This window comes from Amblyraja radiata, chromosome 37 (assembly GCF_010909765.2).
Source record: "Amblyraja radiata isolate CabotCenter1 chromosome 37, sAmbRad1.1.pri, whole genome shotgun sequence".
Taxonomy (NCBI): domain Eukaryota; kingdom Metazoa; phylum Chordata; class Chondrichthyes; order Rajiformes; family Rajidae; genus Amblyraja; species Amblyraja radiata.
The window spans coordinates 1,127,429-1,152,191 of NC_045992.1; the positions used below are offsets into that span (position 1 = coordinate 1,127,429).

The 24,763-nt window shown below is 46.3% G+C and overlaps 1 protein-coding gene across 2 annotated transcripts in view; it reads right to left on the reverse strand.

Moving 5' to 3' along the window:
* Positions 1 to 358: 358 nt before the first annotated feature.
* c37h10orf71 (chromosome 37 C10orf71 homolog) overlaps positions 359 to 24,763 on the reverse strand; it is a 28,986-nt gene continuing 4,581 nt past the window's right edge. The window contains exons 3-4 of one of the 2 annotated variants that reach the window (XM_033012592.1): positions 9,696 to 9,798; positions 359 to 4,447 (exon numbers count right to left, since the gene is read on the reverse strand). In XM_033012592.1, the coding sequence (XP_032868483.1) occupies positions 571 to 4,287 (3,717 nt within the window). In that variant the 5' untranslated portion in view covers positions 4,288 to 4,447; positions 9,696 to 9,798 and the 3' untranslated portion in view covers positions 359 to 570. The remainder of the gene's footprint in view (positions 4,448 to 9,695; positions 9,799 to 24,763) is intronic. The other variant, XM_033012593.1, reaches the window with a different exon arrangement.

Below are 24,763 nucleotides of genomic sequence, written 5' to 3' on the forward strand. Positions count from 1 at the left end.
TTGCCTTTATCTCCAACCATCTGCAGATCAAAACCCTCCTCTCCTGTATCCACCTATCACTTGCTTGGCTTTGTCCCATCCCCATTTCTCCTCGCTTCCACCCCCCCACCACGTCTGGTCCCGACCCGAAATGTATCCTCTCCGTTCTCCAGAGATTCTGCATGACCTGCTGAGTTACTCCAGCACTTTATGTCATTTTCATTGTTAAACCAGCATCTGCATTCTCGTGTCCCCATTTAAACATGCTCTGCCACTGTGAAACACAAGCCAGGTTCCATTGCGTGGACAATCAGATGACCCGAGCCTGTCCACTCCCCCATCAATGACTCCTCTTGCTTGTTTAGGAAATGATTCATTCTTACACGAGTTTGGCTTCTTTATTTCATTTTCCAATCTCTGAGGCCACATCTAATTGAACATCTGAACAGTGAAGAAGTACCATACAAAGCAGCACATGTAAGAACCACTCCACATGTCATATCTAACTTGCCCAAGAGACATCTATAAAGTCTATAACAGGCTGCTAGCCCCTCCAATGAAGGGCCAGCACTGCTTTTGATCACCTTCGCGCTAATTGTTTTCCATGGCAATATCTTCCAGATCCCCCATGAATATTAATTCCAGATCATGGTCACCTGCTAGCGTTTGACTGCTCATTGGACTGCACCAAATCTCCTTTTCACTCCCCGCCCTGCTCCCAGTGTAAGGATCATAAAACGTCTCAATATACGGCTGGTTTTCTTGCTCCTCCGTGTATCCCAAATCAAAGTTAGTCCGCTCGTTGAAAGGCCCTTCCTCTTTGTGTAGGTCCAGAACGGCCGGTGCCGACATTTGGGAGGGGGGTCTAACCGTGGACAACAGCGGCAAGGCCGGGAAACCGGGATACAACACGTAGGAAGTGTTTAAGAAATCTATTGTGGTTTTCCGACCGGCCGAGGGGATGGACACCTGGAAATAATTCCCAGTTTCTGGGTCAAACAAAGTCTTTCTCTGGACTTGGATGGGGATATCTACAACAAAGTATTGGCCAGATTCAGGATCTTGAAGTACTTTTCGCTGACTTAATGGAAACGATGGAGCAGATGTGAAGGGCATGGTGCTGGTTCCTGCCGGGGTGTCGGCGATGGCTGGGGAAGCGCATGAGTTGAATGGGTCTGGGGGAGTTGACGGGCAAACGCTGGGCAGTGGTGAGGTGGGCTGACTCAGGGCGCACACTGGCATGTTGGACAGGGCAATGTCAATATCTGTACCACCACTACTCTGCTTGTCCTGCTTGTTCTCCGTCCGCTTCCTCCTGGTTGCCAGCTTCTTGGCCCGACGCAAAGCCTTCTCGGACTTTGGGGGAACCACCGGTGGTTTTCCTGCTGCTTTCGAGTCCATGCTACAGGTTGACTCCGGCCTTGCATTGGGAGTGACGGAACTGGCCAACAACACCTTACCTGAGTCGCGTTTACCTTCCTCACGCGTCTCATTTGGTGTAAACATGGTTGGTCTTTCTCTCAAAGTGTTGATGCCAGCATCCTGGCCCTCGCCTTTGGGGAGAAGGGGCTTTGTGGGGACTATTGGTGCATTGTCTTTGACTTTAAATAAACCAAGTCTCGGTGAAGTCAGGACGTGACTTCCTGGCCCGAGTTCTTGCTGCTTGGAAACAATGCTATCGAACATTTCTTCACAGAAGCCCACAGAAGCACTGTCCTGTGTTCTAGTCTCCGGTAGACCCCGTGGCGTTACCGGTTGGGAATGACTTTGAAACACCAGAGGTGCGTTTTGTTTCTCCCCTCCCCTCTCCGAGTTTATGGTGGGGTCACTCAGTGCGTAATACTGCAGCTCAATCTTCTCACAACTCTTGTCGTTCTCAAGTGTAGGGCGACCCTTCAAATCATCAGCATTACACCCAGTGCTCTGTTCCTTCAAGTCATTCATTTGCTCAGGACCCTGAGTGTAGCTGTTACCCAAGTCGATGTAGGACTGACCGGATGACTTGACATCGAGCCTAGTTCTGCCTTCTCCTGCAGGATGGCAAGGCCCCTGGTGACTGGGCACACACCGGTCCATGCTTGAGGAACCTCCATCCTCCACTCTCTGTTGCATCAACAATCCCTCCTGCTTTCTAGTCTGACTTCCATGTGTCCGTATATCTTGCTGTATGTGACTGACTAACTCACACCCTGGCTTCCTGCCAACATGCAATCTATTCTGCTTCTGCTCTTCTCTTTCTAGTGCAATTGTCACCCCCTCTGGGCTGTTCCTTGCAGACTGGACAGCTTTGGCTGGGAGATCTGCATTGACCTTTGCATTGGGGTTATTCAGCTGCTGAGAGCTCCTTCTGTCCCGACATCTGCCCGCATGGACCTCCAACGACGTTATTGCGGACTGTGGTCTTGAGCCCCTCGTCCTCCACCTGGGATAGCCCCCAGCTTCCCTCACCGTCTGTGGCGACCGTAGGTTCAGATAGTCATCATCTTTCCACGGGTCTAACTCAGCCGGAGGTATCTCAGCAGCGTTGAGGCGGGCAGCGGTGGGTCTTGTACCGTCAGCATGGGACATCGTGTCCAGTTTCCCCTGGTCATTGGCGTCCGTCGCACAGTTCTCCCTGACTCGTAGCCTGACAGGAGCAGAAGAAGTTCTTGCACTAGTTTGATGTATGTTCTGGAAAACATACTTGTCCCTTGCAGGCTCGGCGATGTTTTGTGGCGCCGCAGCTGTTGAGTAGGTGGACTTCACCCTCTTCCTCACGTCCTTCAAGTTGTACAACAGACTTGACGCCTTGGCTCTGTAGCCCAATTGTGACTGGTTGTCCCCTTTCATCTCATCACTCTGGTTGGCCGCGGGCTGGATGAAGAGGGGAGGAGTCACTATGACTGGCTGGTTTTTGGACGTTTCTATTCCATTGACATTGGGCATCAAGTTGGGCGTGAGGAGCTTGGAGATGCACAGAGAGGTGGCCTCCTGAGGAATCGCTGCATCAGATGCTGCAGCTTCAGCCACTGGTGGACATCTTGTGGCAGGGACCTCCTCACTCACTAACTCTGCCTCCATTTGCTTTTTATGTAGCGGGAACCGTGAGTTTCTCCACAGCTGGAAGCCTTTCTCCTCAACTCCATTTTCCACTGACCCACCACCGCCCTCTTCACATTTAGTCCCCTGCAAATGATCATCTGGATCTTGACTTTCTTTGACAATGTAGTGATTTTCTTCAGGTACCGATGCATGAAGCTGTGCAGCATCTTTGTTGCAGGGAGAGCGGTTCCCTGGATTCTGCATCATGCTGGCTATGACTTTGTGTGGAGACTTTACTTGCGCCAAAGATGGGGCCTGTATCTGAACAATGACATCTTCATCGGATCCCTGCAAAGGAACATTGGACTGAAGACTGGTGGGGTAGTGGGTTTCAGGCGGATTATCCTCTTCAGACAGAGACTTACTGTGATCGCGCCAGGATTTGAATGCACTGCATTCACTGTGGAGGAAGCTGCTCGCTATGTCAGCTTTCTTCACTCTGCTGACCTTGTCAGAAAGGACCTTGTCTAACTTTTTACCAGTGGGGTTAAGATTCTTCAAGTCAGTGGGGTTGTGACACTGTGAGGCTTTCAGATACCCTAAAATGTTGGTTTTGCTGCCTTTCGCCTGAGGGAGATGTGTTTTATTTACCCAATAGCTCTCCTGGCAAGCGGCAGAAAAGCTTGATTTCTCTCGGTGCAAGTTGATGATGGATGAGACATCGAACTGCGCGATGTCTTTGACACCATCTTCCCCTGCTGGCTCAGGGTGAACGCCTGAAGCGGCTTTTGCATTGATCGCATCGGTTCCTGTGAAGTCCCTCTTCTTGTGATCAACATCTCTGGGCAGAGAAGAACCCTTTGCCTTCTGCTCCTTGGTTTCAACCAGGAAGCCATTTCCCAAGTTCCCTTTCTCTCCTCCAACACAATACTGTCCGGCGGATTCCTGGAATGTCTCGGGCAAATCCTTTGCTCGTTTCTTGATTAGTTTTGGCGGCATCTTACAGTTTTTCAATTCTCCAGCAGAATGCTTCTTCCCGCCTGGCCCTGGGGCGGCCCGGTTCACATTGGCCAGTGATGGTGAACTGTGTGCATCAAACTCACTACACACAGCTTCTTCTACAACACACAAGCTCTTAAAAGCACGCTCTGTAAGACTACTTACTTCTCTATCTGCTTCATCCAAAAAGCTCCCAGCACTTGACGTATCACTAAAACCATCCACCACTTTAGAATGTCCCTGCATTTTTCTTGTTTTAGCTGCACCTCTGTTCTTGAACGAGTCCATGGCTCGGGTCTGCTTCACAGTGCCGGCTTTGTCGAGGTGCTTCTGTCCCGGAGTTCTTCCCTCTGTGTTTCTACAATGCTTTGCTTTGTGCTTAAGCTCTTTGAGGTTCCTTCATCCTTCACCCATTCACGTACCGGGTCATCAAACAAGGATTTCTTTCCTGTGTAAAGATTAAAAAATATTTTACTTTAAGTTAAATACCTGAAAGGTTTGCTTTATTCAGCGGGACAAGCAGCATCTCTGGAGAAAAATAAATGGGTGATGTTTCAGGTTGAGACCCTTCCTTCTCTCCAGAGATGCGGCCTGTCCCGTTGAGTTACTCCAGCATTTTGTGTCTACGGTGTAAACCAGCATCTGCAGTTCCTTCCAGCAGGTGGATTTTATTGATGGTTACCACCAGTGCTGCTTATTGTAGACACTCCTAGTTACAACATGGAGATCGACCAAGAATGGAACGATGAGTGTTGATAGGGTGGTACCTCTTAATTACCAACATCATCTTTTAGAACATAGAACAATACAGCACAGGAATAGGCCCTTCGGCCCACAATGTCAGTCCAAACACAATGCCAAATTAAACTAACCTCCTCCATCTGCATGTGACCCATATCCCTCCATTCCCTGCATTTTGGCATTGCCAAACAAATTAAAACGCCACTTAAACCATCTATTTATATAATATTTCTCTGCTCTGCTCCCGAACCTCAAACATTTTACTTTCCATATCCTTCCCTGACTGTGGAGCTGCAGGTTGGTAATAGGTGGTAAAATCTCCAATAAAGACATTTGAGAAACGAGAAAATTCCTCAAAAGTGATGACCTTCATAGCTTCATAACCTGCCTTAATTCAGTTTGGGCAAAAGTCTAATGGTGAACAGAAAGGAATTATAATATTTGACAACTTTTGGAAAGGATTTACAGAGATATATATGGATAGGACCGGTTCAGAGGGCTATGGGCCAAATGCAGGCAAATAGGACTAGCCCAATATGTCAACTTGGTCAGCAGGAATAAGGTGGGCCAAAGGGTCTGTTTCTGTTCTATATTGCTAATTAACTCATTGTTAAATTCTAATGGTTACGAGGAAAACATGGTGTATATGGCAATGCTAAAATGTTTAATAAAATTAACGAGTTGTTGAAATTAAAAGAAATGTTGCATTGTTGTATAAAGCTGATGTTAAAGACTCATGGGGCCGTACAACATGGAAACACACCTTGATCACGCTGATCAAGTTGGCATATTGGGCTAGTCCCAGTTTGCTGCATTTGGCTCGTAGTCCTCTGAACCCTTCCTATACTGTATGCCTTTAAAAAAATAATAATAATTGAATCCACTTCTATAGCTTCCTCTGGCAGCTCATTCTAGATTCGCAAACCTTCTGAATGAACATAATTCCCCAGAGGGGGACCCTCTTCAATCCATGTCCTCTCACAATAAGCCTGTACCCTTTAGTTTTAGCATTGTGTACTCTGGGGAAAAGACTGTGAGCATTCACTTTATCCATTCCCCTGTTGTTGTGGAATTAATGTTCGGCTTTCTGTGGTCATCTTACTGAGAAATATAATTCAAGGCTTGCTGTCAATCACACAGACCCTGATTTAAATTACAGTAAACATGTTTAATTTTTCATTTGTGTTCAGTACCATAATCCATTTTCTCTTCTCTTATTTAATTAATAAACAGAGCAGAAACCTCGGTCTATGTTTACCTTAGAATTAAGTTCACACAAATAAAATAACATTTGTATTCACTGACTGGAAATGATTGATTTCATAGATCAGGTGATATTAACATGGATTTTAGCTTAAAATTAGGATCAGAATAATTGATCTTATTGATAATCTGACCTGATCAAATATTGTTTAACGTTGAACAGCGAAAGGCCCGGATAGAGTGGATGTGAAGAGGATGTATCCACTAGTGGGAGAGTCTGGGACCAGAGGTCATCACCTCAGAATTAAAGGATGTTCCAGGAAGGACATGAGGAGGAATTTATTTAGTCAGAGGATGGTGAATCTGTGGAATTCATCGCCACAGATGGTTGTTGAGATCAAGTCAATGGATATTTTTAAGGCAGAGATCGACAGATTCTTGATTGGCACGGGTGTCAGGGGTTATGGGGAGAAGGCAGGAGAATGGGGTTGAGACGGAAAGATAGATCAGCCATGATTTAATGGCAGAGTAGACTTGATGGGCCGAATGGCCTATCTGCTCCTATCACTAATGATCTGTGCTCCCATGTATACGCAGGAAAGTTTGGGAAGAGCCTGGGAAACTCTGCAAACTTCCCTTTGGAGACACCAGAAATGACAGATGCTGGAATCTCGTGTAAAACGCAGTTTGAAGAAGGGTCCTGAATCAAAACCTCCTCAATTGCCAGTGTATAGTTTCAGAGCTACTGGTCACCCAGGTGTACGCATGCTGAAACTTAGCAACAAATGGTGTTTAAATCTCCAGGTGAGGTGGGATGTATGAGACCTGCTTGACTCTATCCATAACAAAAGGCAAAGTCAGGGAAGCACTCAGCAGGTCAAGAAGTATCTGTGCACAGAATGGAAAGATGACATTTCAGATCAAAACCCTTCTTCAGACCTTTCACAGATACTGCCTGACCATTGAGTTCCTTCAGCACTTTCTACTCAAGACTCCGGCATCTGCAGTCTCTTGTATTTGACTGTCTTCTCTATCTATTGGTTTAAGAAAGAACTGCAGATGCTGGAAAAATCAGAGGTAGACAAAAATGCTGGAGGAACTCAGCGGCTGAGGCAGCATCTGTATTCTTCAGTCTGAAGAAGGGTCTCGACCCGAAACGTTGCCTATTCCTTGTGTCCATAGATGCAGCCTCACCCGCTGAGATCCTCCAGTATTTTCGTCTACTCTATCAATGCCTCTCATAATTTTATATAATTCTATAAGGTTTCCCTTCTGCCTCCAGTGCTCCAACGAAGGAACACAAGCTCGTCCAACCTCTCCTTCCAGTTCATTCCCTGTAATCTACGCAGCCTCATAAACCTCATCTGCACCATCTCCCCAGCCTCATAAATCTTCTCTGCATCCTTCCTAGTTTAATGACATCCTTCCTATTGCAGGGTGACCACATCAGGGCACAATACTCCAATTGCTCCCTCACCAACATGACCAACAGATAGTCCAATCTGAATTGTGATGGAATTGGATAATTTTTATTTTGTGTTGATGTTTTTTATGTTGATTTTTGCATAAAAAGCACTTTAAAGTTAATTGATGAACAAATTGCCTGATGACATTTGATATTAACATACGCAATAGATGCAGTCATCAGTATGTATCTGTTATTTTTGGAATAAACTTCCTTTTCCAGTTAGCTATGTTTGTAATATATAATATACTTAATTTACAATGCTCGCTTGCATTCTCCAATGTTTTGAAAAAATATCCTTGGATTTAATTATCTCGTTATTCTTGATAAAGGGAGAATGAATAAACGGAGTGGTTTTCATTGAAACTCTTTGTGGCAGCTAGTCTGCTGACAAGTGAGCTGCCAGTAGGAGGCAGCCTGCTCCATAAAGTGAAGGATCTCCCCATCCAACGCAACCTATTAAAACATTTTAAGAGCATGTTAATCACTGAAACTGAACTCCTTCATTGGCAGTAACGTGGACACAGTGCACGTTATTAACACAGTCTGTAACAGGTGTTTCAAGTTCCACACACTGTCTTATTTAGCTGCCCAACTTCAGACCATCCTCCTGGGAGGGTTAGAGGGTTAGATTGTGCTCCCCCCCCCCCTTGTCTTGCTGGCTGCCCCCCAGTGGACTCATGGAGAACTGGAGACATTCTACAAGACCAGGACCACATAGAAACTCCAAAGCTGCCCCACGCTGGGAACAGTGTTTTTGCTGTAGCTTTGTAATGTTAATATAATGGATAGAACTTTACGTCCCGACTTGGCTTGTATATTTGCCATCGACACCATACGATACGATAGAACTTTATTTATCCCAGCAGGGAAATTGATCGGCCGACAGTCACAAAACACAAAATACATGAAACATGAAATTAAAGTACCGAGTGGAAAGGATTGTGGAATGGTCAAAGATTGGGGGGAGGGGGGTGGGGAGGGGAGTCAGTCTCAGCCTCAGTCTACCCCATGACAGAAGGGGAGGAGTTGTACAGTTTGGTAGCCACAGGGAAGAAGGATCTCCTGTGGTGTTCTGTCCTGCATCTTGGCGGAACTCCTCAGGTTGACCAGTTTGTCATGGAGGGGGTGAGCTGTATTGTCCAGGATGCTCCACAGTTTGAGGAGAACCCCCCCCCACTCCAAGACCAACCTCCCATGAATCCTACATGCATCACAACATACAGCAGGGGCAACTATATCAGGAACTATTTGGAGAAAGTGTACCAATGTGTAAATAAGAGTCCTAGCATCACAGAAAGCTATGTGGAGAAGTGGAACAAACTTGGATTGTCTTCTCCAAAGCATCGGAGGTTGAAGGGAGACCAGGCAGAAGAATATACAATTATGAGAGTCATAGAGTCAGAATACTTGTCCCAGGGGGTGAAAAATCACAGACTAGAAGGCATGGCTCAAAGGTGACAGAGGCAACATGTAAAGGAGCTGTGCAAGGAAAGAATTTTCACAGAGGGTGGTGAGAGGCTGGAATGTGCTGCCAGAGTTGGTGGTGGTGGAGGCCGGCAGGCAGCTGGGGCTTGTGTAGTGGGATGTGTGGGTCAGTGTGGGTCAGTGTGGACAGGGTGGGCCCATGGGTTTCCACCAGCTTGGAAACAGGCCCATCATAGGCTGCATGATTCTACCACTCACTCTTGAAGAGGCTTTTAGATAGAGACAAGGATATGCAGGGAATGGAGAGATATGGATCATGGCATTGTGTTCAGCAGAAACATTGTGGGCGGAGGGCCCGTTACTGAGCTGTAATGTTCTCTGTTCTACATTCTATGTCACAGACATTCCAGATGTAGATAATGAACCATGGCCAGTGGGCTCCATGGCAAGAAATATACAGATTTATCCAATTCTTTTTCAAATCCGAATGAATATCTATCTAAGATAGACACAAAATGCTGGAGTAACTCAGCGGGTCAGGCAGCATCTGTGGAGAACATGGATAGGTGACGTTTCACAGAGTGCTGGAGTAACTCAGCGGGTCAGGCAGCATCTGTGGAGAACATGGATAGGTGACATTTCACAGAGTGCTGGAGTAACTCAGCGGGTCAGGCAGCATCTGTGGAGAACATGGACATGTGATGTTTCACAGAGTGCTGGAGTAACTCAGCGGGTCAGGCAGCATCTGTGGAGGACAGGGATCGGTGATGTTTTTGATCTTCTCGACCTGAAACCTTGCCCATACAATGTCAACGGTGCACCCTCTATGAACGAGCCCCAGCATTGGTTTTCAACATACCTGCTTTGTCAGCTGAAGCAGCTGGGCTTGTGTGCATTCCGCCCAGGTCCGTGTACACTTAAAGCCTCTCGCTGCACCGTCATTTGGTCTCATTGCTGCCCATCTAGAGGGAGAGGTTAAATTTAGTTCAATGAACAAGATCCTCAGCTTGTAAAAATTTGATGAAACATAGCTGTGACCTTCAGTCACTTTGGCAGGACACAAACTCTCTGAATACACAGAGAACACTGAGAATGGCACAGAGTGGTGCAGCTGGCATTTCTGCCACCTCACAGTCACAGACCTGGGTTCGATCCTGACCTCGGGTGCTGTGTGTGTGGAGTTTGCATGTTCACCCTGTGGGAAATTATGTGGATTTCCTGTGGGTGCTCTGGCTTCCGCCCACAAAGAAGTGCGGGTTCGCAGGTTATTTGGCCTCTAGATATTGCCTCTAGTGTGCGGGGAGTGGATGTGTGATCGGTGGTCAACGTGGACTCAGTGGGTCGAAGAGACTACTTCCACGCTGTATTTCCAAACCCAGGAATGAAGGAAGCTCAGGTACCTCATGTACACGTCAGGTATTCAGTTAAAGAAATACCATGAAATACCTAGGCACCTGAGCATCTCACATAATCCAGTATTCAAATATTTTCTGACACACTCAGGTATTAATGACACTAGTACAGAGCAGCACTAAGCTATGCTGAAATTCTCAGGAACCCAAGTACAAAGCAATCCACTATGGAAGTTGTCACTGAGATCCCAACTCATGCAATGATTCTAGAAGCAACAAGCACTGACCTTGACCCTGACCCTGACACATATATTAATACAGAAACAACAAACCACAGATCCTGGTTTACATTAAAGGACAAGGTGCTGGAGTAACTCAGCAGGTCAGGCTGTATCTCAGGAGAACATGGATAGGTGACGTTTTGGGCCAGGACCTTTCTTCAGACTGATTGTGGTGGGGGGGGGGGGGGGGGGGGAAGGGGGAGGAAAGCTGGGAGAGGGGAGAGACAGATCAAAGAGCGGCAGGCGACAGGTAGACACATGCGAGAGGAGAGGGGGTGTGGGGGGGGGGGAGCGTTGTGGGGGGGGGGGGAGCGTTGTGGGGGGGGAGCGTTGTGGGGGGGGGGTGTGGGGGGGGCGTTGTGGGGGGGGGGGAGCGTTGTGGGGTGTGGGGGTGTGGGGGGGGGGGGGCGTTGTGGGCTGATAGGCAGATGGCTGGAACAAAGGTCAGATATTGAAATTGAAGATTGTGAGAAAAGGGTTGAAGAGTTGAGAATGGTGAAGCCTGAGAAAGGATTGTGGTTGAAGGGTGAGGGGATAGAAATAGGGGCCAGTCCCGACGGGGGGGGAAAGGAGTAGTTGGGTGGTTATCCAATTAATGCCATTGATCAGCGATACACATTGCACTCGGCAAAGTCACGCATAGATTAGTTTAGTTTGTTATTGTCATGTTTACCGAGGTACTGTGAAAAGCTTTTCTGTCGCATGCTATCAAGTCAGCTCAAAGACTATACAAGATTATAGCCAAGCCTTCCACAGTGTACAGATATAGGATGAATGGGATAATGTTTAACGCAAGACAAAGTCCAGTAAAGTGCGATTCAAGATAATCCGAGAGTCTCCAATGAGGCGGATGGCAAGGCAGGACCGGTCTTTAGTTGGCGATGGGATGGTTCTGTTGCCTGATCACAGCTGGGAAGAAAGCAGTTAACAGCGTGAAATATGTAAATAATTAGATGTGGTGGAGGGTTTATCACGACATCAGTTGTCTTCTAACATTAATAATCATGTGCCACTTCCTGTGAGCTAACGTTCTCTTTATGAGGCTCACACCTTACCAGAGATGGTGCAGAAGTTAGACTTGTAAAGGATGATGGCAGAAATCATTTCAGAGCTACGAATGCCCTGTCAATCTTCACACCAAACTACGACTGCTCAGCCTGTTTAAAGTGCTGCCATGTGCCATGTCAGTGGAGCTTGCAACTAACGGGCACATCAGACGCAGCTAGCTTTGCAAATACAAGTGCATGCGTTAGATGTTTCAGGCTGATAACCTGGTATGGTTTCCACAGTAGACTTATTTATCTCCTAATCATTGGTGTGTGGCTCCAGGTTGTTGAACAGGAAGTGAAAGCACCGTGTAACAATATCTTGGATTTAACTTGTTAAAATACCACAAAAGTAGAATTAAAGAAACATTCAGACTCAGCTATATAAAGGGAGGAAGCCAAGGCTTAGTTAAAGAGGTGGGCTTTGAGGGAGGCTTCAATGGAAGAGAGATCAAGGTGTTTACAGGTAATTCCAGAGTTTAGTAGCTAAGCTAAAGATCTGGCTAACACATGGGGCAATTGGAAAGCCACTGGAGGGCAGTATTACAGATTTATTATTATCACATGTACCAAGGTACAGAGCAAAGCTTTCTTTAGCACGCTAGCGAAACAGATCAGATGCACCATTCATGGCCACAATCAGTTCAAACTCATACAACAGGTAGAGAAAGGGGAAGATACAGAGTGCAGAATATAGTTCTCAGCATTGTAGCGCATCAGTTCCAGAGTCTAAGTCCAATGTCCGCAATGGGGTAGAGGTGAATCAAACAAGTTTATGGAAGGACCGTTCAGAAGCCTGATAACAGAGGGGAAGAAGCTGTTCCTGGGTCTGGTGGTGCCCGCTTTCAAGCTTCTGTACCTTCTGCCTGATGGGAGCCCAGAGTCCTCAAAGAACTGTATTAGATTAAAGCACAAAGTACCGGAGTGACTCAGTGGATCAGACAGCATCTGTGGTGGGAATGGGCAGATGTTTTGGGTCAGGACCCTTCTTGATTCCAGCAACTGCAGTTCCTTATGTCTACAGTACTAGTATAGACCAATGTATTGTCATATGCACGAGGGTACCTTGAAATTCCTTGTACACATGAAGTTCATAGACTAAACACTATATACACAGGAATGATAAATATGGCAATAAATACAATGCTGAGTACAACAGGCCCTTCGGCCCACCGACTCCACACTGACCATTAATCGGCCGTTCACACTAGTACAATACCAACCTAGTACAATAGTGCAAGATGCTGATGCAACATCCAAGTAATGCAAAGAATATTAAAGCACAACGAGCAAAGTAAAGTGAGAGTTTGTGACAGGGTCTCGATGATGAGGGTGGGAACAAGGTAATTGGTTCAGGGTCTGTTAGCAGGTGGAAGATGCTCTTGTTAAGTCTAGATGTTTGGGCTTTCAAGCTCCTGCATCTTCTCCCAGAAGGAATGAGAGAGTAAAGGGGAAAGGCCGGGGTTAGCGGGCATCCTCGGTAATGCTTCCTGCCTTACTGATGCACTGCACCATGAATGACTGGATGGGCCTGTGGGCTGAGCTTTTTGCCTGGTATAGCATGTCTGTAGTACATTAGTGGCTATATTTCCCAGCTAGAGTGACCCAGCTGGGTTCAGGCAGTTGTGAAGCTGGAGGTTTATTGGTGTTGGGTTCGCCTGGTCTACTGAGGTTTTACGATGTTAAATCCACCCGGTTGCTACAAGGTGTATTCCCTTCCATGGTATAATTCGAGACACACATCAGTGATTGGATGATAAATTAGCTGTCAATAAGTCTGCTGCTGAAACCATATCAGGTTATCTGTCTGCATTCACTGAGGCCAATAAAAGATAACTACATGTGCTTGTAATTTGCAAATTAACTGCATCTGATCTGAGCTCCAGTAAATGTCATTTCTCCAAACCTGGAAGAGTTCAGTGATGTGCAGAATATATAGCAGTGAGAAATGGCCTAAATACAAGCTGCAGAGTGGTACAGCTGCTGCCTTGTAGAGCCAGAGACCGGGGTTCGATCCTGACCTCGGGTGCTGTCTGTGTGTAGTTTGTACCTTCTCCCTGTGACCACGTGGGTTTCCTCCGGGTGCTCCAGTTTCCTCCCACATCCCAAAGACATACAGGTCTGTGGGTTGATTGACTTCTGTAAATTGCCCCTAGTGTGTAGGGAGTGGATGCAAAACTAGTGTGAACGGCCGATTAATGGTCAGTGTGGAGTCGGTGGGCCGAAGGGCCTGTTTCCCTGCTGTATCTTTCAATCAATCAAATCCTATCACAAATAGATCTCTCCAAATGAAGCAGAAGGAACCAGGAGAGCTGTAGAGAGAATAGTTCCCTGAACATGGTCACACAGGTAGCATGGTTAAGGTGAGAGGAGAAAGATGTATAGAAAGCAGAGAGGTAACCTTCTCACTCGGAGAGAGGTTGGTATAAGGAACGAGCTACCGGGGGAAGTAGTTGAGGTGGGTACAACAACAACATTTTAAAGACATTTGGATAGGTGCATGGACAGGAAAGATCTAGAGGGATATCGTCCAAATACGGGCAAATGGGACTAGCTTAAATGGGGCATCTTTGTCAGTATTGACAGGTGGGGCCGAAGGGCCTGTTTCCGTGTTGTATGACAGCAGTGGGCCAAAACAGCAATCCAGCCAGACTTTAACAAGCCCAACCTTCTTCTTATGGAGTCCGCATACAAGGTTAGAAGTTGTTCAGCCAGAGCTGGGCATCTGCACACAATGGTGTCTGTCTTGTCGCTTCTTGTGCGTGGTGGTGGGAAGATTGGTGGAAACAGGGGCGCAACGTGAACGCTCTTTCCTTGACCCCAACAAGCCCAATAAATGCTGGTCTGAGCATGTTACCCATGGCCCAAGAATGACATCCCAAACCAGACTGCTTCTCAAGAAGTACTCATGAGTTAATCTTTCTCAGCTGGAAAGCTAAATTATCCCTCACCGCTGGGTTATGTCACAGCCACAGGGAACAGGACACCATCTGCCACAGAGAGGTGTTCTTTACATTTAAAAGTCAGATCTCTGGTATGTTACATCACTGTATATATTTAACCATGAGGTCAGAAACCCACAGATTGCTCGATACTCAGTATCAGGGATTTATTGCTGAAATGCACAAATCCATTCATGCATGCTGCTGGCTTATATAACTCCCCACTGTGAAATGACTGCATAGCCAATGCCTGTAGGTCAGTCAACCCTTGCATGGAGGTTTGGTCAGAATGATGCTTCAATAAGGGGTGAAACAAAGGTGTCTGCAACCATTGGGTGCATTTCATTTGGACAGCGGTAGAGTTGCTGCCTCACAGCACCAGAGACCCGGGTTCAATCCCGACTACGGGTGCTGTCTGTACGGAGTTTGTACGTTCTCTCCGTGACCGCGTGCGTTTGCTCCGGTTTCCTTCCGCACTCCAAAGACATGCAGGTTTGTAGGTTAATGGTCTTGGTAAAATTGTACATTGTCCCCAGTCAGTGTAGTGTGGGGTCATTGGGGTTGAAGGCCACTGTCCCTAGTGTGTGTGTAGTGTACAGGGTGATCACTGGTCAGCTTGGACTCAGTGGGCCAAAGGTTCTATTTCTGCTCTGTATTTCTAAACTCAACTAAATCCCATCAAACAACCTGTTCGAAATCTCGACCCGAAACGTCGCCCATTCCTTCTCTCCAGAGATGCTGCCTCACCCGCTGAGTTACTCCAGCATTTTGTGTCTACCTTCGATTTAAACCAGCATCTGCAGTTCTTTCCTACACATTAATTGTAATCATGTATAGTCTTTCCGCTGATTGGATTGCACACTGCAAAAAGCTTTTCACTGTACCTTGGTACACGTGTCGACTAAACTAAACCTAACATTTCTTTAAGATGAGACACAAGGGACTGGAGAGCAGAACACAAAATGCTGCAGGAACCCAACAGGTCAAGCAGCATCTGTGGAGGGAATGTAACACTTGCTAACAGTTGCTGTTAGATACAGAAGCAAACAAATAAATGAAAACCAAAATATCCAGCAAAAAATGACCTTCCCATGGATACCTGTGATGGTCAGTGTTCCCTCTGGACTGCATGCCTCCCAGGACAACTCCATGCTGAGGTTTAACTCACAAACCCCCGACTCAGGAGGCTGGTCACCCTCCGAGCCATGTTCCCATTCAGACCAACTATATGTGATGGGGCATGACAGAGAGAAGGATGCTTGTGGAGTTTACATCTACAACTAGGAGAAAAGTTTTACAATATAAATAGCTAACCATTTTACACAGAAGTAAAAACGAATGTCTTCTGCCAGAGGGTTGTGAGCTTTTGGAGCTCTCTACTACAGAAGTTGTGGAGGTGGAGCCAATGCAGATATTCAATATATACAAAAAACAAAATGTCTGCAATGGGGTAGAGGTCTGCAGAACAAAATGCTGAAACTCAGCGAGTTAGGCCCACCGAGTCCATGCTGACCAGTGATCACCCCGTACACTACACACACTAGGGAAGGGGCCCCCCGTAACCCAATGACCCCATACACTGGGGACAATGTACAATTTTACCAAGACAATTAACCTGCAAATCTGCATGTCTTTGGAGTGTAGGAGGAAACTGGAGCACCTGGAGAAAACCAATGCGATCACGGGCATGTGTGAAGAGAATGTGCCGAGGATATTTTGGGTCGGTACAGAAGTCCGAGGAAGGGTTCCAACTTGAAACCTCCTCTGTCTTTTCCCTCCACAGACTCTGCCTGACCCATTGAATTGCTATGAAGCTTCTGGACAGTGCTTCCATAAGCTAAGGTGCTATTTGATTCACCTCTACCCCATTGCAGACATTAGACTTTGTCTATGGATCTAATGCTCGACAATGCTGAGAACTATGTTCTGCACTCTGTATCTTCCCCTCTATTCTATGGTACTTGGGTTTGGCCTCATTTAATTTATGCATGGTATTATCTGATCTGCTTGGATCCCATGCAAGACAAAGCTGATTTGCTACACCTCGGTATACGTGCCAATTATAAACATAAACCTCCAGCACTTCTTTTTTCTTCCTCTATTAAACACTCCCACCATAACTCAGCTTGCATTTGAATACCAGCTGTGCAGCTCCAGACTTTTGGCAATTCTGCTTTTGATGCATTGATATTGGGGTGTCAATTCTGCAATAAAATATTGAGCTGCACCATAGTCTATTTTACAGCAATTGTTACAATATCAAAGGGACACAGAGTGCTGGAGTAACTCAGCGGATCAGGCAGCATCTGTGGAGAACATGGATAGGTGACGTTTCACAGAGTGTTGGAGTAACTCAGCGGGTCAGGCAGCATCTGTGGAGAACATGGATAGGTAACGTTTCACAGAGTGCTGGAGTAACTCAGCGGGTCAGGCAGCATCTGTGGAGAACATGGATAGGTAACGTTTCACAGAGTGCTGGAGTAACTCAGCGGGTCAGGCAGCATCTGTGGAGAACATGGATAGGTAACGTTTCACAGAGTGCTGGAGTAACTCAGCGGGTCAGGCAGCATCTGTGGAGAACATGGATAGGTGACGTTTCAGATCAGGACTTTTCCTCACACTGATATAATTCCTGGTGTGAATTTCCAGACCCTGTCTGTTTGCTGCTGGGGAGAGCAGGGCTTGCTGGCACCTTTTATGGACAGATTATGTTGAGGATTCTTTTCGCTGTCCAAGGAAAGACTAAGCGGAACACTAAATCCCGTCTAGAATTATCTCCCCGCCCCCCCCACTGTTGCCTCATTTAGCTTCAAAAACATGCACAGAAATAGGAACGGGCCACATATTGCAATTTGTTTTTTATATTCGCAGAACTGAAGCTCTGCTTATTAGTTATCATTGATGTCATCCAACAAAGGCTGGTGTTTCCAAGCTGAATAACGCAACCAGCAGTTTACAATTGGAGCCATGTGCAAATTCACAACATTGCTTCATCCGCTGCAGAAACCCACACCAGTGATGCAAACAGGGGTGGCTGATGCACATATAGAAACCCGAGCTATCAATTCACAGCATGACACACACACACACATAGTGCAAACATTATGATGCATCATAAAGGGAGAATGTTCTCCCGGCTCTTTGATCCCGGAATGATCGCGCTCGGGACTGAAAGATGTGAATGTAAATCAGGCAGGTATTGGCGTTGCTGGAGTCTTGGATCACCCCACCTGTTAGGAGTTTGCACGTTCTCCCTGTGACCACGTGGGTTTTCTCAGGGTGCTCCGGTTTCCTCCCACACTCCAAATCCATACAGGTTTGTAGGTTGAAGATAGACACAAAATGCTGGAGTAACATAGCAGGTTTTTATTCCTGTTTCGGGTCGAGACCCTCAACGTCATCTATTACTTTTCCCCAGAGATGCTGCCTGATGGGCAGAATTTTGCAGATGCTGGAGAATGTACACTTGGGAATCAGGCTGGGCTTTAGGCAAGGGATTAATTGAGATCTTACAAATTGGCAGAGCTGACTTCTACAGCTCAAACTGCTCTGTTCCCTCAGCACAAACTGACTGACCTGCTGATATTTCCCAGAACATTCCATCTTCTCCCATTCAGTTTAGTTCATTGTCACGTGTACCGAGGTACAGTGAAAAGCTTTTGTTGCGTGCTAACCAGTCAGTGGAAAGACAATACATGATTACAATCGAGCCATTTACAGTGTACAGATACATGCTATGGGAATAACGTTTAGTGCAATGTAAAGACAGCAAAGTCCGATCAAAGATAGTCCGAGAGTCACCAATGAGGTAGATAATAGTTCAGCACTGCCCTCTGGTTGTGGTAGGATGGTCCAGTTGCCTAATAACAGATGGGAAGAAACTGACCCTGAATCTGGCAGTGTGTGCGTTTTCACACTTCTGTACCTTTTGCCTGATGGGAGAGGGGAGAAGAGGGAGTGGCCAGCGTGCAACTGGTCCTTGATTATGCTGCTGGTCTTGCCGAGGCAGCGTGAGGTATAAATCAAGTCAATAGAAGGGAGGTTGGTTTGTGTGACGGTCTGGGCTGCATCCACAATTCACTGCAATTTCTTGCCGTCTTGGATGGAGCAGGTCCCAGACAAAGCTGTGATGCATCCTGGCAAAATGCATTAATTATTTTTCGTTCTGACTCATTATCCTGCAGCACTGGTTGCAAGGGGACATTGCAGTTTAATAATACGTTGGTCGGGCCACATCTGAAGGACCGCATGCAGTTTTGACCACCTAGGTTTAATTTAGCTTTATTATTGTTGGCATGTAATGAGATAGAGTGTAAAGCTTTGGTTTTGCTTGTACTCTCCATGAATACAATCAAGGTAAACTCCAGTACAACAAGTAGAGAGAAGGGATAGAGTGCAGAATACAGTTCTCGGTATTATAACATAACAATTCCAGAGAAAAAGTCCAATGTCCGCAATGAGGTGGGCTGGAGGAACAAGGAAACATGGTGGAGTAACTCCACGGGCCAGGCAGTATCCCTGGAGAACTTGATACTTCAAGTTAGAGAAATCAATTATCATACCACTGGGGTGTAAGCTGCCCAAGCGAAATATGAGATGCGGTTCCTCCAATTTGCTCTGACAATGGAGGAGGCCCAGGACAGAAAGGTCAGTGTGGGAGTGGGAGGGGGACTTAAAGTGTTTGGCAACCGGGAGATGAAGATAGGCCCAGGCGGACTGAGCAAAGCTATCTCTCATTGCTGAATATTTACTTATTATTTTACTGATTATTATACATTTAGTTGTTTGTGTTCTTGTGCTTAAAGGCCAGTAAAGATACAGCAAAAAATGATTTAATTGTTCCATGGCTGGTGTGTATGATCATTTAAATACTCGAGACTCTTCGACACTTAATAAGGAAGGTGTCTCAATTAAGGCAGACACTATGCAGGCACTAATGTTCAAGGTATGTAATGGGTTAGGGTATAACTATTTCAAAGAGAGTGATTCTATTCTGTTATTGATTATAACATTCAGCTCAGTTCCCCAGGAGTTCAGGTGAGTGGGCAGATTATTATTAAAATAAATAATCAGGACATTTGAAAAGATTGTGTGTCTCAGATCCGCAGAGCTACGCAGGAGAGAGCTCTAAATGGAGTCCTTGAAGCAAAAAGCGAATCGCAGCTCTGATCACCAAGGGCTGGAAAGAGTGAGATGTTGCACCTCGACAGAGCAGATGATTTCATTGCCGCTATTTGCAGCATCTCTGGCACGGCATCTGCTATATTCATTGAGAATCCAAGGTGAAGGGCAGAGGACCATGGTGGGGACGGAGTGCCTCTGGTGAAGAGGATAAATTAGGATTAGTGAATGAGTGTAAAGAGTTGTTGAAGTGTAGCAAAGCTCTGGAACTTGAAGCTATGCCAACCCATCAACACCTGATTGGTGCAGGCGAGAACAGAGAGAAGACAGTACCCAGGGATGCACAAATCACCTCATTTCTTCCCTTCCACCTCTATTCATTCCTCAGGCTTCACAATCCCAACTCTGCTAGCCTTTTCTCACACTTCTCTGGCTTCTGTCCAACCATCTGCCTATCAACCCCTCCCCCCCTCACCTGTATCCACCTATCACTCTCCAGACTTTGTCCTGACTCACCTCTCTTCCAGCTTAATCCCCCCCCCCCCACAACACCACTCTGACCCACCACCACAATCTGAAGAAGAGTCCCGATCTGAAACGTCACCTATCCATGTTCTCCACAGATGCTGCCTGACCCGCTGAGTTACTCCAGCACTCTGTGAAACGTCACCTATCCACGTTCTCCACAGATGCTGCCTGACCCGCTGAGTTACTCCAGCACTCTGTGAAACGTCACCTATCCATGTTCTCCACAGATGCTGCCTGACCCGCTGAGTTACTCCAGCACTCTGTGAAACGTCACCTATCCATGTTCTCCACAGATGCTGCCTGACCCGCTGAGTTACTCCAGCACTCTGTGTCTTTCTTTACTTCAAAGTTTAGACAGACACAAAGCTGCTAACTTCAGGGAGAAGTTGGACAGACTTGGATTGTTTTCTCTGGAATACTGGAGGTTGCGAGGAGACGTGTTAGAAGTGTATCATATTATGAGAGGCAAAGATAGAGTCGACCGTCAGAGTTGTTCAATGTAAATACCCTGTCAAGCCTCCTTGGGATCTTATACATTGAGTAGGTCACCCCTCATTCTTCTAAACTCCAAGAAATACAAAGTGCCATTCTTGGTCGGACAATCCTGTGATCCCAGGAATTAGCGTGGGGATTCTCCTTTGGACTGCTTCTAATGCTACTGTATTGTCTTAGGTAAGGGCACCCTACTGTGCATGGTATTCCAGGTGTGGCCTCACCAATGCTACATGCAACTGGAACTAACCTTCCCTATGCTTCAGCTGCATCCTCTACAATTAACGTCCACATGCCCCTTTCCCCCCGAACTACTTGTTGGACCTGCCTGTTTCTTCATTTGTGTCCACCTTCCATGTTTCAAATGTTGACATGGCTGTCATTGTCCGTCCTGAAAAGGATGCAAGCTTCCGGTGACAATCAGTGGGAGCCATCACTTGTTGAAATAGATGATGATTGGTAGCAGAATTAGCTCAGGATACTTGCAGCTTCCAGCCCCACGACATGGACGCTTTTGCTATGGGGCCCCTGCCTGCTAACATTTGGTGATTCATGTATTGGAACATCTCAATCCCTCTGACCTTCACAAATCTGCAGTCTCTCTCCATCATCCAGCTTTTGATTTCTCTTATCCTCTGTAAATTGTCAGCTATTTGCCCAATCTCTCCATCTATCTCCACCCTGTAGCAGTCACAATGGCCTCATTACAGCAACGCCTTCCAACTATATTTGTATCCAAGCAGACTGACATTTAGATAAAGTAGTTAACTATAGTTTTAGAGATACAGCGCGGATACAGGCCCTTCGGCCCACCGGGTCCGTGCCGACCAGTGATCCCCGCACACTAAGACTATCCTACACGCACTAGGGAGAATTTACAATTTTACCAAAGCCATTAAGCCGCCAAACCTGTACGTCTTTGGAGTGTGGGAGGAAACTGGAGATCCTGGAGAAAACCTACATGTTCACTGGGAAAATGTACAAACTCCGTACAGACAGCACCCGTAGTCAGGATTGAACCCGGGTCACTGATGCTGTGAGGCAGCAACTCTACCGCTGCGCCACCGTGCCACCCAAAACTATAAATATCGAATTAACTGTAGATGGCAATGGTTTTGTTAAAGACTTACTTCCTAAACGTTAATCATTTCCTGGCTAGTTTTTTCTTCAATCCACATCTATCAATCCACAATTGCTCCATGGGTTTTGCACGCTATCCACAGAAATCAAATAATACTATATATAAATATAACCAAGTCATGTCATAAGATCATAAGGGATAGGAGTAGAATTAGGCCATTCAGCCCATCAAGTCTGATCATGGCTCAATCATGGCAGATCTATCTCTCATTCCTAACCCCATTCTGCTGCCTTCTCCCCGTAACCACTGACACCTCCACTAATCAAGAATCTACAGTATCTATCTGTGGTAGCTCTGATAATAATAATAATAATAAATTTTATTTAATGGGCGCCTTTCAAACATCTCAAGGACACCTTACATAGTATATCGGAATAACATATAATCGGAATATAACAAGTAATAAAGACATCACAGAGACACAAATTAAAAACAGGATTCAATCCAAAAACAGAAAATCAAAAACACAGTGTGAAGAGGGAGCAGCGGCAGCCAAAGCGCGCCAGCGTTCACTCTCTCTTCACGGCAGCCATCTTGGACACAGACCTACAAGACTACAATTAGACGAAAAAAATCTCTGATATCTCTGAGTCAAACACAAGTACAATAGGTAGAGCAGAGGGGAAGATACAGAGTGCAGGATATAGTTCTCAGCATTGTAGTGCACCAGTTCCAGAGACAAGGTCCAATGGTGTGTAGAATTCTGAGACGTAACCCAGGAGAAGATCAAGAGAAAGAAAATCAATCCCGTTCTATTATGATCGCGTTTCCATGAGCTAAACTCCTCAATTATTTAAATCATAATCAAATGGGATTGAATTGTTACATTTATTAGTTTCACTTATGTTCTTCCTGATGTGGAGCTGAGGGAGCGACACCAGTTGCCATGGCAAACTCTCTGCAGCAAGAACAGAGCACTTAGTGAGGACAATCTAGGGTGGAAATCCCACACAGCTACACTCACTTATGCCCCTGTCCCACTTAGGAAACCTGAACGGAAACCTCTGGAGACTTTGCGCCCCACCCAAGGTTTCCGTGCGGTTCCCGGAGGTTTTTGGTCAGTCTCCCTACCCGCTTCCACTACCTGCAACCTCCGGCAACCACCTGCAACCTCCGGGAACCGCACGGAAACCTTGGGTGGGGCGCAAAGTCTCCAGAGGTTTCCGTTCAGGTTTCCTAAGTGGGACGGGGGCATAACTCATGGCAGAAGCCCAGCCACGCCCTCCCTTCACCACCTCCAGTTGAAATTCCATTTGGAATATTTTGGAGGACCAAGAAACCAAGAACCAAGAAGAACCAAGAACCACGCTCTCCCTCTGTGCAGGGCAACATACAAAGCCTTGCATCTACATAACACCAAACCACGACCTCAAGATATCCAATGCATCTTAAAACCAATGGAGCACTGACGAATGTACAGTGGAAACACTGCAACCACTAAGTATCAACAAAAAGCTGGAGTAACTCAGCGGGACAGGAAGCATCTCTGGAGAGAATGAATGGTGACGTTTCAGGTCGAGACCCTTCCTCAGACAGCCAATAGGTATACAGATACATCACACTGCATGAGGACTGATACAGTATTGAATAATTGAGGGATTTCCACTGAGACTCTATGACTCCTCTAATCTTTCCCAATATTCTGTGGGAACACTTGCTCTCTGCTAAATGAAGAGGTGGTGCATCTAATTCCCACAAGTTGGTACTGAAGTGTATTGGCATTAGTCTCTCACCTTACTTTCACCTTAAACTATTCTCTATCGTTTATGAATCCCCTCCCTTCGGAAAAAGACACTGCATTCGCTCCATGCATTTCCTTTCAGATTTTAAACCCTTCTATAAGATCACCCCTCATCCTCCTGTGCCCCAAGGAATGAAGTTCCAGCTAACCCAAACTCTCGCTGTTGTTCATGGTCTCATGTCTTGGCAACATCCTCGTAAATCTCCTCTGCATTCTCTCCTGCGTAATGAGATCCTTTCTGTAGCAGGGTGACCAGAACTGAAGGCAATACTCCACGTGCAGCCCCACCAGCATCTTGTATATCAAACATCACATCCCTTCTGTACTCAATTCGCTGTCTGCTGAAGCCCAGCGTGTCAAATGCAACACAGACAAGACAAGACCGGCTGAAAAACAAGTCTCTGTGACTTTCGACTGAGAGGTGAGAATGCGACCATCTGAGCTATGAGAGAGACAGATTCATGCACAGCGGGTGAGGCAGCTGCCTGGCCTAAATTTGGACAATTAGTCAACTGATACTCTATATATCTACAGAACAATTTACAATGACTAAAACATTTAGGAGATTTGAACAATTCATCATTTCAGAAGAGAGGGCCCCTTGTGTATTTTTGCTGTTCTTTGAGGGGTTATAGTCATCCAGCACAGAAACAGGCCTTTCAGCCCAACTCACCCATGTTGCCCAAGATGCTCCATCTACACAATTCACACCTTCCTGCATTCCCATCCCTCTAAGCCTTCCCTATCCCTGTACCTGTCCAAGTGTCTTTTAGAAGCAGTAATAATGCCTGCCTCAACTACCTCTTCCATGTACCCACCACCCTCTGTGTAAAAAAGTTGCCCCTCAGGCTCTTATTAAAACTTTCCCCACTCACCTTAAACCTATGACCTCTGGTTCTTGATTTCTCCTAGCCTAGGTCAAAGACTGCATTCACCCTATCTCTTCCAATATTGAGACATTAAGGCAAAGCCCTCTGCATATAAAAGCCCATGCCAGTACCCCCTGGTCTATTATCTTTTAACCAACATTGATAAAACAGACTCACTTATTTTTGACACGGTTTAGTTAGACCCATGAGATTCTATCCCACACCAGATTGTCTGAGGAGTCTTCCTTGAACAAAGAACAAAGAGGGACCCGGCATGGGGGTGCAGAGGGGGGGGGGTGGGGGGGGGGGGGTGCAGTGAGAACAGAGAGAGACTGGTGGTGGGGTGGGGGGGGAAGGAAGAGGGGCTATATTTAACACTTTTGTAACTTTATTGCCACCCTTTACTTGCAAACA